This window comes from Mustela erminea, chromosome 16 (assembly GCF_009829155.1).
Source record: "Mustela erminea isolate mMusErm1 chromosome 16, mMusErm1.Pri, whole genome shotgun sequence".
NCBI lineage: Eukaryota > Metazoa > Chordata > Mammalia > Carnivora > Mustelidae > Mustela > Mustela erminea.
This window is the reverse complement of record NC_045629.1, coordinates 13,020,881-13,040,567: the sequence shown is the minus strand read 5'-3', so window position 1 is coordinate 13,040,567 and position 19,687 is coordinate 13,020,881. Positions and strand designations below refer to the sequence as shown.

Below are 19,687 nucleotides of genomic sequence, written 5' to 3'. Positions count from 1 at the left end.
AAATTCCTAAGTGCCTACCATGAGGGGAATACAAAGAGGAATAAGACGAATCCTTTGCTCTTGGGGGCTTATCGTCAATTGGAGGAGGAAGTAGCAATAAAATATGTATTTCAAACACAATCATAATTTCAGGGCTGGAGATCTGCACATGGTATATGGAAGCGCTTTAAACGCTTGAGTGGGAGTTCCATTTGGCAGAACACTAGGAAGGTTCCCTAAGAAAGGTTTTGCTTCCTAATACAGGTGGATTTGAGGAGTATCACTGTAAAGATCTCACCTCCCAACTGTAGCCTTTGTTATTTTGGTGCTAGGTGGAGGGCCCTATGCCTAAGTGATATGACCTCAGAAGTGAAGGGAGTTACAGCCCATGTTTACTCAGAGCAGATGGGCATTTCCAATGGATAAGGGCTTTGTCACTGTGTGGTAAGGCTGTGGGGACCCTACTTAGGGCCAGGGGTTCTAAGACCTTCGTAAGATGGGCTAAGGGCCCCACTTCAGACGGTTCAGTTTCCCTGCAGGCCAGAGAGGTACTTCTTTTTTCTTTTTTTTTTTTTTAGTACTTAAAAAAAATGTTTTTTTAAGGTTTTACTTATATATTTTACACACAGAGAGAGACAGAGAGACAGGGAACACCAGCAGGGGGAGTGGCAGAGGCAGAGAGAGAAGCAGGCTTCCTGCTGGGCAGGGAGCCCCATGCAGGGTTCAATCCCAGGACCCTGAGATCATGACCTGAGCTGAAGGCAGACAACGACTAAGCCACCCAGGCGCCCTGAGAGAGGTACTTTCATGCGAAAGAAAAAGGCAGATGAAAAAAGCATTTGAGGAAATGAAAATTACCCTTGAACTTCCCTTTACCTGATGGGCTACTATAACAGCTAGGTTGTATTAGGTTAAGCAGCTGTAACAGAGTATCCCCAAATTTCAGTGGCTTATAAAACAAAGATTTACTTCTCACTGACATGACATGTCAAATTCTGGTTGCCTGTGGCTCTGATCTATGGTTCTTCGTTATGTCAGGATCCAGAGGGACTGAAGAAGCAGGGCCTTTCTTGGACTGGGTAATTTGGAGACAGAGGGACAAACAGGATGGTGGAACCACATGACAACTTCTAACGCTTCTATTGGAAGTGGCCGGTGCCCACCTACCCATATTCAATTGGTCAAAGCAGGTCCTATGGATAGTCGGTGAAGAATAATCTCATAGAGAGGGGCAGTGAATGACAGGAATGATAAAAAAAAAAATCTGTCACAGCTACACCCAAACTGAAGACTCAAAGCTGATGTTCGGAAGGCAAAGACCAAGAAGAGGTAAAACTAAAATAGATTCATAAACAGAACTGTAAGCAGGCAAAATATGAAATTAATCTGATAAGAAAAAAATATGAAAGAATTAAACTTCTTGCCTTATCAGCAAAGCTTGAAAGCTTCAGAAATCAAAATATACAGGATACGGAAATATTTGATGTTTTGAAACTTAATAAAGGGAAGCCTTACTAAAATGGAGTTGGGAGGCCAGAGGGGGAAGTACAGAATTGGGGAGCCTTATCTCTAAAATGTCTATTAAACAAAGAATTGTCAATTACAGACTTGAACAAAAGAACCGTCAACAGGAAAGAATCAACAATTACAGGTCCTAATAGGGAATGATGTCCATTGTATCCCCTGTAAGAAATGAACCACCCCTGCAACTCAGCCAATGAGAAACGATTATCACCTTTAACTATTATTTTCCTCCAATGGGCTTTCGTTCAAAACAACCCCTTCCAACCGCCTCCTTCTTCTCCATAAAATAATAGCGCTTTCCTTTATTTGCTGGACTTGCCTCTGGTTTTGCCATAGCTTACATGTTCCAAATCGCAATTCTCTGATATTCTTGAATAAACTTATTTCTGCTGGTAAAATAGGTGACTACTTTGTTTTTAAGGTTAGCAATGTCTTTACTAACAAAACAAAAATCAGACTAACAAACTAAACCAAAGAAATGTCTTACTTCAGACATAATCCGATTGAAGGACACTTTTTTTTTTTTTTTTGAGTAATCTAGATTGGTCTTGGCAGGTCACAGAGATACTTTGCGGACAAATGGATCCACAATGAGAACTTCCATGATTTGGCATCATTACTTGATGATGCTTGAAATGCTGTTTGCTCACTCACTGTGCTCTAAAGCCAACTCATCTTTTTGCATTTGCCTTAAAAGCCACCTTTCCAAGAAACTTTGCTTCATCATTCCCATCTATATGAATCTCATCTTCCTTAGATGTAATGGTGCTTGCATCACTATTAAATATATTGCCTTTATTATAGTTAATTATTGACTCCCTTCCCCAACCCGCCCCCCCCCCCCTCCCCAGCCAAGAGAAGTGTGAATTCCTTGCAGGCAGAAGGAGTGTTATTCACTTTGGGGTCTCCCATAGTGCACAATACAGAGCAGTGCACGTGAAGATATACGATTCATTGTTGAAATTCAGAAATTTACACAATCTGGTTAGAAGCCATTTGACATACATATGTTAGGTCTGTCCTTAAGGTGCTCCCAGAACATAAGATACACAAAAGAAGAGAGTAATAATTGTTCGCGACTATTGCGGGGCAGAAACTCACCAGCACAAGAAGAAAGCCTTGAAAAGGTAGGCAAAGGATAGGAAAAGGTTGGGAGGAGAGGGGTGTGTGAAGCAATCTCAGTGTCTCTTTGTCCCTGTGACATCTAGATAAGTTTGTCCTTTTTAGGTATTTCTATTTTCTTAGTATTAAATAGTAATAAGTTATATAGGCTTAGTTTTAATAAACTTTCCTACTGATATTGTTTGACCTCAGTTATGGAAACACGAGAAGCAAGCAATAGAAAGTTAAAGGAATCGAATATGATATTAGGTTGAAATATTTTAAAAATTGCATATGGGGGTATGTGGAGTACTTATGTTCATAATAGAGAGCATGAATATTTTTAGATTCTCTGATATTAGATTTGGGTGTGCTTGTTCTAGTTTATAAATCAACGAATTGGCCTATATCTTCGGGTCTGTGTGTTTAGGTTTTAAGGTGACAGATACCTTATAATAACTAGAAATAGAAATTCCATCTTTAGCGATAATATAGTACAGGGACCTGAGAAGACAAGGTCTTAAAGAGCTGTTAATTAGCAGAAATCTGAAGCACACAGTCTCAAAGCAATTAAGGCTGTTAATTGAATATTTGGATGCACTGTGGAATGTTTCATATGTTGCTGGATAGGGTATCCTAGGCTTGCAGTAGGGAGCTACATTATACACAAGACGTTGAATAATTTAGAAAGAACAAGTATGGGTAAACATATGTTTGCGTAGTGGTTAACTACATTTATGAATAGTGATATATTGTTGGCTATATACAGAATGGTCTATTAGCTGCAAAATTCAATATTGGTAATTCAATCTTGCAGCCTGTCTGCAGTAAATATGGCACACCATTTACTACTCATGGAACACTGAGTTCTTTGCCATGGTGATTTTGCTGTCCTCTGGCTTGGTAAACATCTCTGTAATTCATGTAATACTTTAAATGAAATGGTGGTCACACAATGGTTACAGTTTGGCATCTATTCATGTTTGGGCCGAGGGGAGTGGGCATTCCTGATGAGCTCAGGGTGGCAAGATGATTTTATTATTTTCTATAGGTTCCATTATCTGCAGCATTTGATTACTGTGTGAATACACTTCTAGAAAGAAACTTTAATGGAAATTTCAAGATTATGAAAAAGTTTTCAACAACAGAAAAATAAATGAAATGTTCCTTTTAGAAGAACTTTAGTGAAAATGGTTAATACTTTGGGTAGTGCTTACTATTTTCAAAAACTATAGGTTTAGGGTAGACTTACACTTCTGTCAATCTCAGGCTTATTAAGGAACAGAAGAGAGAGGATATCCACTAAAGAACACCCAACAGGCAGTGAGTGAAGAATGAATTTCATCTCTCTTAAACTGTGGCTCAAGTCCTCATAACTTTTCACCTACCTTAAGGGGGAATTTTTAATTTTTATTATTATTAATTTTTTTAGTGAGTGCTTGGAACCTCAAAGCTAAAGCTGACCAATAGTTCTCACCTCTTTTGTTAAATGTTCCAGAAAGTGTCAGAATTGATTGACTTAGGCCCCCCCCCCCCCCAATCTCAATCCACTTTCTGGAGTAGTTTCTAACAACCTGTTAAATGTCTTTTTTACATAGTAGAGGGCTGAGCAGCCAGTGAATGCTAGGAGCACAGAACAGGAAAATCCCCAGAAGGAGCCTCTCCATCCTATGAGGAATGAAGCATTCATAAAGATGAGATGATTTAAGAACCGGCAATTCAAACTGCTAACAGACGTTGCGGTACGTGCACTGGGCTTATAAAAACAAATTCTGCTTGAGGTCCAAATCTGAGCCTCTAAAAACGAGGAGTTAACCTGGTCAGGGGTTATAAACTGGGGCTTTTAAAACGCATTGAAACACAGGGCTTAGGGCATTAAGTCGTTGGGAAGCATGTTTTAGAGGTAACAATGCTACCTCTTTAGATCGGGAAAGTTCTGTTTGTTATGCAATGTGTGCATTTCATTATTTACACGATTTCATTAGGCGTTTGGGAGCTGTGTACAGGTCAAGCTGTTCCTGCAGCAGCACCCCAGACTCTGAAACTAAAACCAAATACCCTTTCTTTATTGCTTGTCATTGCCTTTGAGATAATTTTTTTTTTTTGGGGGGGAAATCCCCAAATTATATCTGTTTATCTAGATTGAAACATTTTTGTCTTATGTGTTTTAGGAACTACAAGTTCCTTGGAAATTTTTCCATTTCAACTTTCCACCGTCCTTTAAGGACGATGATAAAGTAAATAGCCAATAATAAAAATTCAGAGTGGGAAACTTCTTACGGTCTTCCCAGCCCTGTCCTTTACGCATAGCTATTACTCTCTCTCCTTCCTGAAACCCCCACATCCGCTTTTTTTTTTTTTTTTTTCTCTTTTTCTTTTTGTATTTCCTGCAGTAAAGCCGAAAGTAAATAAGGTAGAAAGCCCCGGGTCTAGGGCCTACACACACGGGTCCTTGGGCGACTCGCGGGCTTCTGGAAGGTAAGCGTGGGAGAGACGGCAGTGGGGAGCCCACCCCACAGGTAGGGCAACCGGGCTTCCGCAGTTTCCCTGGTGTGGCCGGTAGCTCCAGGTCCTTTTCCTGCTGGCCGCGGAGCGAAGGGGGCGGATCCTCCCGTACCAGACACGCCCCGGTCGGGTTTATAACCCGCCGACTGCCGCTCCTGGAGCTACGGCTCGCGTCGCGCTCCGCCGGGACTCGGGGCGCGCGCGCTCCCCGCCCCGGCCGCCCGAAAACTCCAGCCCAGCCCGCGCCCGCCTCGCGCCCGCACGCGCGCTCACACCCCCACGCGCGCGCTCACACCCCCACGGACTTCTGGTCGGCCTCCCACCTCCACGCGCGCCCACTCCCACTCCTGCCCGCTTCTCTGTTGCCCCGCGGGCTCCGCGGGCGAGAGCGCCGAGGGGACCCACGGCCTTTTCCCCATGGCTGACCTGAGCTTCATCGAAGATTCCGTCGCCTTCCCGGAGAAGGAGGAGGATGAAGAGGAGGAGGAGGAGGGGGTGGAGTGGGGCTACGAAGAAGGTAACCGGCCGCGAGTCGGGCGGGCTGTCCGAGGTCCCGCGCCCCGCCGCGTGCGCGTCCCGCCGAGTGGCTGCGGCTCTCGCGCGCGCCCAGCACCGCCGCGGCCCCTCTTTCCCACGTGCGTCTCTGTCGCTTTCCCGCTCCCCAAGCCCGACTGGGGGCCGAAGTGGCTCCAGGCAGAGCGAGAGTGCCCGCCGCCTGCGCGCGTCAGGGCGCCGGTCGGTCCCGCCGGGCAGCAGTTGGCACTTGCGGCCACGCGGAGGGCCAGCCTTGCGCGGCGCCTCTAACCCTTGTGGGCACCGAGTGCCGGCGGGGAGCTGCGTTGCATTTTACTCAGCACCTTGGGCCCCCAGTCTTACCGAAACTGCTCGGTTCTTGCTTGCTGTGAGGACCCTGCGGGGAGAAAGCCTACTCGCCGCTAGTCTTTCCGTGAAGGATGCGAACGGTGTTCAATTCTTGCTAAGGAAGTCCTAAATTTCAAGCCTAATCAGCGGGCTTGGTCGGAAGGGGTTGACTTTTTAAAAAAGTTTTGTTGGCTGCATTTATCCCAGAAGATGGAAATAGATTTGACCGCTGAAGCTGATGGTGAAACAAATGGGGAATTTTAACTTTATAAAACATGCCAAGAGAATATATATGTATATATTGTAGGACAAGAGCGGTGTGGGTATATGAGGATATGCCCACTTCTCTACTGCTGAGTTTGCATTTCTGAGAAGAGGGGTTTATTCACTAGCATTAGATTTATGGTTTTTGGCTCTCGTCAAGCAAGTTCAGAAGTTCAGGTATTTCTCAGGGACTGCATGTATTGAACTAATGAGCAGAGGAAATTTTTGTGGAACTCTTGATTCTTTTTCAATCACTTCGAGGTGACCTAAATTTCCTAGAGTTACATATTATTATATATATGTGGACGAAGACAGAATATTTTGTTAGTACAGTACTTTGTACATGATATTTGATAGCATTAAATCATTGAAAATATGAGCGCAGAAATTCGTACACCTTTACCATATTTTCCTCTGTAGAGAAACAATAGTCATAACCTTAATAATGTCAAGGATCATAAATAGTGTCTAAATCAGCTTTTACATGTTGAATTTTATTGGAACTTTTTTATAACCTGTTCTAAATTTGCTTTATTTTGTGCTTAGGTGTTGAGTGGGGCTTGGTGTTTCCTGATGCTAATGGGGAATACCAGTCCCCCATTAATTTAAACTCAAGAGAAGCTAGATATGACCCCTCACTGCTGGATGTCCGCCTCTCCCCAAATTATGTGGTCTGCCGGGACTGTGAAGTCACCAACGATGGACATACCATTCAGGTTATCCTGAAGTCAAAATCAGGTATATTAGAAGATGCTTTTGCATGCCTTTGTAAATTAGAAGTTCTTACAGGCTACTGAGTTGATTTGGCTTCTATGACTTTAAAGGTAGAATTAACCATAGTACCATTATCAGGATAGCTTACTATACTATAAAATGCTATTTTTTTGGGAATTGATTTCTAAAAATTTTTGAGAAGCTAAAAGGATGAAATTATGGAGATGGTAGTTTGGTTGTTCTGTGTTACATGATATTACTGAAACAACCTTAGTTGATCAACTTAAACTTTGTGGGATTTATGGAAAAGCATGTGCAGGTGTCCTAATCTGCATTTTGTCCTAAATCGTTCGTTAGCTTAATTCATCCAGAAAATTGTAATTCTCTGTTTTATTGCTTTGTAAAACTAAAGATTAGGATTTATTGCCATAATATGGGATTTGAGATAGACTTCTCAAATTAATTTTCTCTACTATATTAATGTGGCAAGAAGAATTTTAATAGCTATCAAAAACATCCTCTAAACTTAGTAAAAGATTTGAATGACCAGAACTCTTGTTTGTATTTACTTATTTATAACTCTTCCTCTCCCCTTTGAATCTGTTTGAGGTAGATTTGAAATGTTTTATGGAAAAGGTGTTGGAAATTATCAAGGAAATTGGCTTAAATGTAGGGGAGATGAAAGAAGAATTTTTAAAAAATTAGCATTAATTATCCTATTATTATCCTTTTCTTAATGAATAGCCGTATTTCTTTCTTGGAAAGAATATAAAATTAGAGTATGTTGAAATACTAGGAAGTACTAATGAACAGAGATCACCTGTACTCAAAATTAATTCTGAATCAATAATCTCATATTTCAAACCTTAAAGTCTTTAGGTTTATTATATGACAGGGCAGGCACTGATTTCCAAGTATGGAATCTTTGTTTTAAAACTTACTGTGACTGTTCCTGAACTTTAATTTAGAACCCATGAGCTAGTCATAGGTTCATGTAGTCTTCCTTGATGATCTGACTTGGGTCAAAGTATGGGCATCACCCCAAACAGATTCTCGGTGTTACATGTGGTCAAAGAGAGACAGCTTCAGATGGAAATTTGAACTTAAATAAAACTTTTTTTTGGGGAGAGGCTATCTATGAAGGACATTAGGTATTATTTTTAAACTGCACAGTAAAATTATTAAGTGCTGACTGTCATGGTTTGTAAAAAGCATATTAATGTAATATATGTGTATTGGTATGTTGAGATGTCTTTGTGTTTCTGGAGATAAACATTTATATATCTATAGAACAAAAATGCATTTCACATCAGGTACAGCGGTCAGTGCATATGGGTTGCATACAAATGCTAAGACTGTTCTCGAGGATTCATAGTTTAGTGAAGAGTCAGTCATTTAAAGTATTAGTATAAAGATGTTATGGAAGAGTTATGAAATTTGGAAGCATGGAGGAATGACTGAGTACGAACACTCTCTGCTCTAAGATCCAACTTACTTGATCAAATTGAATTTAACTTTTCCTTCTGGTACCTTCTCAAATATTGATGATTTCCCTTGGCCCGCTCACTCATCCCCAAAACAGAGACTATTAAGCAGTGCCTTGACTCTCTAACCAAAAGGTTTTCCCTTGCACTCCAGTCCCTCCCTCCTTCACCCCTGACCAGCAGGGGTGAGCTCTGTGTCTGTCCTAGCCTAATCTGAGGACACATGTTCCAGACCCCTTACTCCTGCCCCCTTGGAGAGCTTGCTCCTTTAGAAGCCCTGTCTCTTTTCTGCTGCTGGAATAATGTCTTCTTTGTTGTTTCTGCCTTTTCTGTATTTCTCAAACTTAAAATACAAGGGGCAAAAAAAATACCATGTGCGGACCTTTTTTTTTTTTCAGTTTTTTTTTTTTTTGAAGATTTTGTTTATTTATTTGACAGAGAGAGAGACCACAAGTAGGCAGAGGGGCAGGCAGAGGGAGAGGGATAAGCAGACTCCCTGTTGAGCAGAGAACTCAATGCAGGGCTTGATCCCAGGACCCTGAGATCATGACCTGAGCCGAAGGCAGAGGCTTAACCCACAGAGCCACCCAAGTACCCCCTTTTTTAGGATATTTAAGCTTCTCAAAGGAGTAGTCTGCAAGCCCCAAGCACATTATCCTTTATTTATTTAATCAAGGGTTATCTTTATCAAAATAGGATATACAATTTGACTAGTGCTATATGTTGTTTCTCTCTGCCCTTGGGAGACCCCATCCCCCACCTAAAACTTTTTGCCTTGGTGACAATCACTTTGAACTCTTAGTTACTTCTCCTGTCTCCATCCCTCACGGGTATGTTCATAGGGTCCTGCTTTGACATGTGAGATATCTGTGAACTCTCTGCTACGGAAAATGAGGCTGGTCTCTAACTACCCTCCCCCATTTTGGTTTGCCCCTCTTTTGTCCCTGTATACTTAAATTACAATTTAAAAAAATTATTTATTTAACAGACAGAGATCACAAGTAGGCAGAGAGGCAGGCAGACAGAGAGGGGAGAAGCAGGCTTCCCACCAAGCAGAGAGGCCGATGCGGGGCTCGATCCCAGGACCCTGGGACCATGAACAGAGCCGAAGGCAGAGGCCTAACCCGCCGAGCCACCTAGGCACCCCAACAATTTCTTTTATTTTTTTTAATTTAAAAAAATTTTAAAAAAGATTTTATTTATTAATTTATTTGACAGAGAGAGAGAGATCACAAGCAGGCAAAGAGGCAGGCAGAGAGAGAGGGGGAAGCAGACCCCTGCTGAGCAGAGAGCCTGATATGGGGCTCGATCCCAGGACCCTGAGATCATGACCTGAGCCGAAGGCAGCCTCTTAACCCACTGAGCCACCCAGGTGCCCCTCCAACAATTTCTTTATTTATTTGAAAGAGAGGAGAGATTGAGAGAGAGAGCGAGCATGAGAAGGGGAAGGTCAGAGGGAGAAGCAGACCCCCTGCTGAGCAGGGAGCCTGATGTGGGACTTAATCCTGGGACTCCAGGATCATGACCTGAGCTGAAGGCAGTTGTTCAGCCAACTGAGCCACCCAGGTACCCTTACAATTTTTCTTTAAATTAGTACTCAGTATTTTTATCATTATGACTGTGTAGTTGTTGTTTCCAGCTGAGACTACAATCTATTTCCTTTACTGAACAATGTGGTGTTTTTCTCCCCTGGAGTTAATGCATTTTTGTTTATTTAATTTCTTACTTTATCTATCATGATTTTATTTCCAGGCTCTGAGCGATGGCAGAGCTACATCGAGAAGTCCTTGCCTCCCTCACCTTGGTCTTTCCCCTGTCGCTTTGGAGGCCTCTCCCTTCTCCTGCTTTATCTCTAGGCCTGCCCTCTAGCCATCATCCGCAGCTCCTGGACCTTATGCCCACGAGGTCCCTTTGCTTATCTCTCCTGTGCAAGCCCATGTTTCCTGGATGCTGTCTGCCACTTTTGAGGTTGATCCCTTATGTCAGGGGTTTCTTGGTTTATTCCCTCCTATAGTCCGTCTTCCAGTAACTTCCTGAGAAGGAGGGCATGTGAGGGCTCATGGTTGGCTACCTTGTATTTCTCTGTCGTGCGCGCTTGGTGGGCTTTTGGATGATTGTGTCTTCCGTTTCTTAGAAATTTTCTTACATTAGGTAATTGATAAATTTTGTTTTTCCTTTATTTTCTTCTTTCATAACTCCTCTGTTTTTGTCTTTTTGTTCTGTTTCCCGGTGGATTTCCTCAACTTACATCTTCTAGTCTTCCCATTAAACTTTTGCTTTCTGTTCTAACTTCTAAATAAGTTGTGCTTATACTACTTTTCTTAGTCATTCAAGTACAGCTTCTGCCGTTTATTTCCTAAGTGCAGAGTCTTTCTCCATTGTTTTCCGTCCGTCTGTCTGTCTTTCTTTCTTTTTTTCCTGTTCTATGTCTCTGTTTATTCTGGGTTCTTCTATTTATTTGGTTTCTTTTAGATGGGAGTTTTTCTCCAAAGTCTACTTATCTTTGGCTCTTTGTTCATATTTAGGGATGGGTCTAAAAATTGGATTAGAAGCTCTGTGCACGTGGACAGGGATTGCTATCTGGTGGGCATCACAGTAATGTGATTATGTAAGGATCTGGCCATATTGTAGAAGGAACTTTTGTTGGTTTATCCAGTTTTCTGGGGAAAGGGATGTGGTGGCTCACTCCTGGTTGTCAGCATTCTGGTTGTTGACCCCCAGGCCAAAGAGTCAAACAAGAGTAGTACATTTGCTAACAGTTGATGAACCTGTGTTGACACATCATGATCACCTAAAACTTACAGTTTAAATCAGGGTTCCCTCTTGGTATTGTACATTCTGTGCGCTTCCACAAATGTGTAATTACATGTCTCCACCATTATACTGTCCTACAGAAAAGTTCCATCATCTTAAAAATCCTCTGTGCTCTACCTGCTCTTCCCTTCCTCTCTCCATCTGGCAACCATTGATCTTTTTTATCATCACCATAGTTTTGCATTTTTCAGAATGTCATACAGTTAGAAGCATATGTTGACTTCTTTCACTTAGCAATAGGCTTTGGTTTCTTTTACCGTTTTTCTCTGGTTTGCCAGATGCAGGTGGCAATCTTTGTTTTACCTTCTGCAAAGTGTTGCCTGCTTTGGGTCAGGTATATAGAAATCAGGCTCCCAAGCTGCCCTTGGAAGATTACAGTGGTGGATTGTATGAGATAGGTACACCAGAAGAGGTGATTTTTGGCTGCCATTTTGAGGGGAGGATGGGCAGAGGTGGTAGCATTGGCAGTGATCACTGAAGCATGAAGAGCATTTGGATGGGGAAGGTTGGAATATATGGGAAGAGAGGGCAATAAGCAAAAAGGATGCAGCTGTGGGAAGGTCTGGACCTTGGATGAGGAAAAGAGAATCCTGAAGTATATGTGGAAGAAAAGATTGATTCATGGAAAATGAGGTTAATATATATATCAAGAGGCTGTGTTGGAGCAAGCTCATGAGGGATTCTGAACCAAATCCTAAAGAGTATAATCTTTTTTTATTTTTTTTCTTCTGTAAAATATGTTTCAGGAAAATTCACCGGGCCATACAGAGTAAGATGGGATCTGGGAGAGAGTGGGAGCGGCTGTGTTGGCAGTGCCAGTGGAAAGGGAGGGAGGGCACAGGGAGGTCTCTGAGATGCCATCCACAGAAAGTCGGCGATGGGGTGTGTGGACCAGCGCCGAGGAGGGACCCATTGGAGGGATGCCCCGGGGTGGAGCCCCTATGACTGGACCACACTTTGGGTCCTGTCACTGTGCTTCTGCCTCTGCTCTGAGCATATTTCGAGGTGACGGAGTGCATCCTGACATGGAGTAGAGCCAAGCATCACCTTCTGGGTCCTCTTATCTCCTGGAGTTTGGAGAGTGTTACCAAGGCTGCCACATCCATCATTTAATTTCTCTGTCGAACTGGTGAATCATTGTAGTACAGGAATCTCCATGGTTAGTGTGCACAAATGAAAATCAGACATATTGCAGTGGTATAAAGAGTAGCTTAAGCATAAAAATATAACTGTAGATTTCTAGCCTCAGTGGTTGAATAGTTAAGTCCTGACAAAGTGTGAGACTGGCCAAGCTTCTGCAATAGAACATCATTCCATCTGACTGCAAGCTGTGTGTTAAGGGTAATGACATTTTTAATGGACCATTGGTATGGGAGAAATTGCTAATCAGAATAGGTCATTTGTGTCCTTTGTTGTAACTTATTATAGAAACCCTAATTAGACAGTTCTACCTCTGGGTCTTTTATAATTCTCAATATTAAATTTAGGCTAGATTACTTTTATTATTAAATCATACTTTTTTTTTTCCAAAAACATGACTTTTTTTTTATAGTGCTTCTTAATAGCCTTGCTGATTTAAAGATGGGGTTGTCAAAAACATCTTACAATTGTCTTCACTTAGACAGTGGCTCTGTATTGTTTACTTATATGAGATGTCAGGGTTGAATTTCTTTATGATTGACCTGTTAGCTAACTTTGGGGGTCTTGCATTACTTGGACAGTTGTCTTAATCTGCTTCCCTTTGCTTATGCAGACCCAGGCTGACTGGCCTCCTCCCCGTACTGTCCATGTTGCCCCCACTCTTAAGAACTGATGATATTCATTCTTTTTTTTTTTTTTAAGATTTTATTTATTTATTTGACAGAGAGAGATCACAAGTAGGCAGAGAAGCAGGCAGAGAGAGGGGGGAAGAAGGCTCCCTGCTCAGCAGAGAGCCTGATGTGGGGCTCGATCCCAGGACCCTGAGATTATGGCCTGAGCTGAAGGCAGAGGCTTAACCCACTGAGCCACCCAGGCACCCCGATATTCATTCTTTAATATAAAGTGAAACTGTAGGTTAGAAGGTAAAGGGAGTAAAATAATTATTGCTTTCAAGATTTCAAATGCTTTTTAGAAGAACTAATTTATACTCTTCTTGCAATGTTTTGCGAATACGTTTTGGATTCCTTAAAAGTCAAACTGAGGTTATAAAATCTTTAGACCTGTTGAGAATGAACTCTTTGGGTCTAGATCCATTGGGGGACACAGCAGTTAACAGCTTCCCTCTGTGCTGGGGACACAGCAGGGCTGGGGAGGACTGTCTCCAGACCACACTATCTGTGCCCGAGTTATAACAGTCAGCTGGTCAGGCTTGCTCTTTGCTGGTCTACTGTTCACAAAGGTATGGAAGTAATATTTTACTAGTCTTCTACTTAAAAGCTATTGGTGATTCCCTCCATAATAACCTCCCAGTTCATAAGGATAGCCTACAGTTCCCCTCCTGGTGCTCACATCTTGGGAGCCTAACCTTTATTCTCCTGGAATAGACTCGGTCCTTTCTTGTTCCCTTCTCTCTGCTTGGAATGCTCTTACTCAATTCTCTTTGCTTCCTCTTCCAGACTCTGCTTAGTGATCTCCTCTGTAAAGTTTTTTCTGACTTTCTGATGCCCCCTTGGTTCTGGCATGGCCCTTGCTGGGTGCCTTTCCTGCATCTCACGTTTAAATGGGAGCATTGTTTCTTAAGCACTGAGAATACCCCTCCGGCATGGAGACTGTGTCCTCCTTTTTACATCCTTTGGGGGGCAACACAGGGCTGGGCAAGGAGTCCATCTTAAAAGGCGAGTTGAACTCAAATGAGGGAGGCTAAGCCTTTGAACTCTCTGGCAAATTCGTTTTCTGCAATGGCTTGTGGAAGCTTAGCTAGATTTAGGTAAACGCATATATATCATGCCTTTATGGGTTTCTCAGATTTTGCGAGGTTTCTGAGAGGAACTCTTTTTATATGTACAAGCATAATAGCTGTGCCTGTTAAAGAGCATTAAAGAAAAAGCAGCTAGTGGCAATGGCATCAGTTTATTTTCTATTCTTTCTGCAAGTGTGTTATTCTAAGGAAATGCAGGGTGTCATCAGTGGGACTCTCACATTGTTTCATTGTAATTTTATTGAACATAATGACATCACAACTGATAAATCTGCCACATGGTGACAAAATGTCACTTAGCAAAATCTGATACTCATAAATATAGGAAAAGTGTACCCCTTTTGGTATGAGTAGTTTCCTTATTAAAAAAATAAGCTGGGAAAAAGGAGAATAATGCTTTAAGAGGATGTTGCCAAGTGGGTAAAACAGAGAGACTATTTATTTTTAGTCTATCAATGCTAGCATTCTTAGGGGATGAACAGGTAATGCTTTTAGCCGGCCCCTCATAAAATTCTTAATTCAGTATTTTGTTATTTTTTATGGCTTTGTACAGCCATGTGATTTGAGTGTGGTGTAACTTTGGATTATTCATCTGCAGCAAGAGTGACTGGTACCCAGAGCCTTGGCTGATGGCTGGAAGCTGTGTCCTTGTCATTTCTTCCTGGGGACCAGGCCCCGGCTGAATCCTTCCCTTCTTGGTGTTTATTTTCAACCTGATAGAGTGTAAGACCTGTGAGGGTCTTATTTCATGATGATTTTATTGAACATAATGGCATCACAGCTAACAAATCTGCCAGGGGCTGACCACATACCGCTCAGCAAAGCACTGACCTCCATAAATGGGTGAATTTTCATTTCCCTCTAACAAAACGTAAGATTCTCAAGGGTAGTGAATTCTGTCGGTTTTAGCAGAGTCGGTATATCTTAAGCATTTAATGTGGTCCCTGGTATAAAAATATTAGTTGAAAGGATAAGTAAATGAAGCCCTGTGGGCTTGGAGCTGGTCCCCGTCCACACATAAACTGGTGCCGTTTGAGTTTCTAGGGCATTTAAAATAGCATCTCTGTCCTCAAGTTCTAAGCTGAAGGCTTGGTTCCTAGGAAAGAAATCCTGGGCATCCATCAGATGGGCGTTGTATTTTGGTGCCCTGAATTCACTGTCAAGGTCACTTATCTCCGTTTCTAGAGGAAAGCCTTGGTAGACGGCGCTCCCCAGGCTCAGAAATACCACGCCCTTGTGTGTGCACATACCCTAGGAAGAAGTTTGGGGTAAAGATTTTATAAATCCTCTTTTCTGGGCTACATGAGCTTCCTGGCACAATGCTGCCCTTTCTTTTTCCTCCGCAGCATGGAGTTAAGCCTTCTCTAAGACAGTTTCCACCTTCTATTGAAAGTAGTGTTAGGGGCGCCCCTGAATGGCTTGGTCAGTTAAGCGGTGGCCTTTGGCTCCATTCATGATCCTGGGGTGCTGGGATCCGGTCCCACACCTGGCTCCCCACTTAGTGGGGGGCCTGCTTCTTCCTCTCCTCCCTGCTGTGCTCTCTCTTCACTATCTCTGTCTTTATCTCTCTCAAATAAAATCTTTTTAAAAAAGTGTTAAAAAAAAAGATAGTAGATAGTAAAGTGTTAGGGAACTGGCTCCCACCCCTCAGGTCAGGCTCTCACTGCCCTGGTGAGGGCAGTGTTTTGGAGTTCTGGTGATGAGGGCCGGAATGTGGCCTGGTATGTCACAAGAAGCTTTCCCCCATGTATTCTTTTTGGTTTGGGAGGGGGGACATTCCACCTTTGGGAGTGGGTACAGTCCAGACTTCCTTCCTGGTTTTTCTTAAGACCAACATCGGGCAGCCAGGGGGAAAGGAGCGATTTTTGAGGTTATGCCCAAACTGGGGCATGGCTGGTTGGAATACAAGGGTTTCATCCACAGCGTGGTTGCTTGTTGGAGAAGGTGCCCTGCACTTGCTCTGCCGTTTGGGATATCTGGAAACCTTTGTGATCCACGTGTTTCCATTTTTTTAAAAATTGTTTTTTGAAATAGGATGAGGTGTAGTACTCAAAGGATGGACTGCAGTTTAGAAATCCAGGCTTAAAGAACTCATTGGTTTTTTTAGTTCCAGCTCACAGACGCAGAGATGTGAATTTCCCTGTCCTGTCTCAGTGTGAGATGTGGGTCAGAAGGTCCGAGTTCCAGGCTCCTGGAGCTGGCTAGCTGGGTGCCTGGGGCACATCACACTTCACCTGTCTCAGTTACGCTTTCTCGACCCTGTTCATTGGGAAGGTGATACTGACTGACCCCTCCAGTTTTTTTTTTTTTTTTTAAAGATTTATTTATTTCACAGAAGAAAGAGAGAGAATAAGCAGAAGGGGCCAGGAGAGGGACAATCTCAAGCAGACTCCACACTGAGCACGGAGCCTGACGCGGTGCTTGACACGGGGCTTGATCTCACGACCCCGAGCTCACAACCTGAGGTCCGGGAGTTGGACGCTTAACTGACTGGGCCACCCAGGTGCCCCTACAATTTGCTGTACAACTTACAAGACCAGACATGAAGAAAACATAAAAACCATGTGAGATAGTATCATCCTAAAGATCATGTGTCTCACTTCTTTTCCGCCGGAAAGGAAAATTATAATTGTGTTTTGCTGCTGCTGCTCTTTTTCTTCTTTGAGCTGGCAAAAAGCATAGAACCAAATGCATAGGGTGCTTTTCGTAAGGACTTCATGACTTTCATTTGTGCGGGAGCCTCCCGTCTCCATCTGTTTTCCCTCTCTGTCTTTGTTTTCCCTTTGCTCTTCTTTCTAATTTATGCCTTCTGGCTGGATGACAGGTACTTGATGTAAGAAGCCTTAAATTCTTTTGGAACAAGTAATTAGATGATGAACCAGGCAAACAAATAAATATTGCTGCACCAATTCCCTTTCCTCTCCACTGAGGTTTAGGGTACGGATGGACAGCGGGCCTGTCCCTCTGTGTGGCACTCAGCTCTGGTCACTACTGTTCCTCCACAAGCTGGCCCAAGTGTGAATGCTCCTTTCTTTCAGGGACTGCTTCTTGGGAGAGGAGATAAATTTTGTCAACTTCTTGACTAAAAAAACTTTTAATTCTTAGCTGGTATCATTTAGAATAATGGGTTTTTTAAGAAGATTTTATTTATTTATTTTAGAGAGAGAGAGAAAACATGAGCAGGAGGGGCAGAGGGAGAGGGAGAGAGAGAGCGCATCTCAGGCAGACTCCATGCTAAGTGGGGAACCCAATGTGGGGCTGGATCCCAGGACCCTGAGATCAGGACCTGCCCTGAAACCAAGAGTCGGACGCTTAACCAACTGTGCCACCCAAGTGCACCTAGAATTGACAGTTTTTTTTTTTTTTAAATTAATTTTTTTATTTTTTATAAACATATATTTTTATCCCCAGGGGTACAGGTCTGTGAATCACCAGGTTTACACACTTCACAGCACTCACCAAAGCACATACCCTCCCCAATGTCCATAACCCCACCCCCCTTCTCCCAAACCCCCTCCCCCCAGCAACCCTCAGTTTGTTTTGTGAGATTAAGAGTCACTTATGGTTTGTCTCCCTCCCAATCCCATCTTGTTTCATTTATTCTTCTCCTACCCACTTAAGCCCCCATGTTGCATCACCACTTCCTCATATCAGGGAGATCATATGATAGTATCATGCTTAGCGAAATAAGTCAAGCAGAGAATTGACAGTTTTTATAGGAAAAATATGGACAGTCTTTATTTGTGTCAAAATTGGTCATTTGTGATGAATAAAGTTTTCCTCTACAATGTCAGGGTGTGTTTAAACTAAGGAAAGTATTTTGTTGTTTCAAGACCGGTTCTTACACAGGTGTATTTTTCATCATCCTTTAGAGTGCTCCTGTTTGGGACAAAGTTCTGGGTCCTATCCAGAAATGAGAAATAGAGACCGGGCCCTGTGAAACAAATGTTAGTATTTTTCCCCCAAATGTTAACATTTTAAAGGTTTTTAAATTTTATTTTATTATTTATTTATTTATTTGACAGACAGAGATCACAAGTAGGCAGAGAGGCAGGCAGAGAGAGAGGGAGAAACAGGCTCCCTGCTGAGCAGAGAGCCCGATGCGGGGCTTGATCCCAGGACCCTGAGATCATGACCTGAGCTGAACGCAGAGGCTTAACCCACTGAGCCACCCAGGTGCCCCAACATTTTAAATCATGTTAATATTTTATTATAATTTTACTTCACTTGCATTTCTGTGGTATTACATTGTAAATAGCTTTTTAAGTGTGATTTTGTTATCAAAAAATCACATTGGTATAAACATTCTTTTAATAGGTAATTTTATTAGCTTGTACTTACTCTCTAAGTTGACAGTATGGTACAAAAGGGTGATCTGTAAACAAGATATAAATGATCGATTGGTCGGTAGCAAAGTACTGGTCAGTGTGAGACGCAAACCCTGTCCTTGTCTCCTGAGCAGTGCTAAGTGCGAGTCTCAGGGAGAATAGGTAATCTGTGTTTTCTTTGTCTACTCCTTTACCTGAAACACACAGGAAGTTGATGGGATGCAATATTACCAAGTATTTTATAGTCTTTGTACTGTATCAGTGTGATAGTGTAAATGCTTTCCCCAGTTAGAATATATTTCTCATTTTGGCTATCTGAATTTAATTTATAGAACTCATGAGAGCTTTCTGGCAAAAAATGTCCCTCGTGTTTATGCTACAGTGTTCTACTGTACTGATGAATATGTTTTCTGTTAATTAAACAGAACTTACTTTCTTTTTTCAGTTCTATCAGGAGGTCCATTGCCTCAAGGGCATGAATTTGAACTGTATGAAGTTAGATTTCATTGGGGGCGAGAAAACCAGCGTGGTTCTGAGCACACAGTTAATTTCAAAGCTTTTCCCATGGAGGTAAGAATAACAAATCATCTTGTAAAACTCTTATTGTTTATGTAAAATATTCAGCGACTTACTGAGAATGGTTGAGTCTAGAAGTAGGTGTATACCATTTAAATTTTATCAATTTATAGTAAAATAACAAAGCACTTAAGAAAGTGTATGCTTGGGCAGCAAATGGCATTTACCATCAACTTTGGTGAGCTTGGAGAGTGCACACAGTTGATTGACTATAAAGGTAATTTACACTACTAAGTTTCATTTTGGTATTGTTACTGTTCTAAAAATTCTGCTGCCTTTGCAAATTCAGTAAGTCATTTTTGTAGATGCTACAAATAGATGATAAACTGAAAACCAGCAGAGTTAGAGAAACCTCAACATTAGTCAAAAGTCTGGTTTGCCTCTGATTGAAATTGGTAAGTTGGATTTATTCATTCCAGGCAATTAGAGAGAGAGAGAGATTTTTAAAGAGTCATTCTTTTGTCTGAAGAAGTCCCTCTTTACTTCCTTTAGTCAATTCCTACTCTTTCTTCACAACTTAGTTGAAGTATTATTTCTTCCATGGGACATTTTCTGAGTCCATTCCCTAAGCAGAATACATTGCTCCCTCTTCTGTGTGCCCAGTGTACTTGATAGATTATTGCCATGGCACTCATTGA

At 42.2% G+C, this 19,687-nt stretch overlaps 1 protein-coding gene across 3 annotated transcripts in view; it reads left to right on the top strand.

Annotated features, from left to right (window-relative positions):
• The first annotated feature begins 5,259 nt into the window (after positions 1–5,259).
• Positions 5,260–19,687, top strand: part of CA8 (carbonic anhydrase 8) — a 94,798-nt gene continuing 80,370 nt past the window's right edge. For all 3 annotated transcript variants that reach the window (XR_004279461.1, XM_032315482.1, XM_032315483.1), the window contains exons 1-3: positions 5,260–5,626; positions 6,781–6,972; positions 18,919–19,043. Coding sequence is in view for 2 of the 3 variants with exons in the window: in XM_032315482.1 (XP_032171373.1) it covers positions 5,527–5,626; positions 6,781–6,972; positions 18,919–19,043 (417 nt within the window). In the remaining variant the exon portion in view is untranslated. The remainder of the gene's footprint in view (positions 5,627–6,780; positions 6,973–18,918; positions 19,044–19,687) is intronic.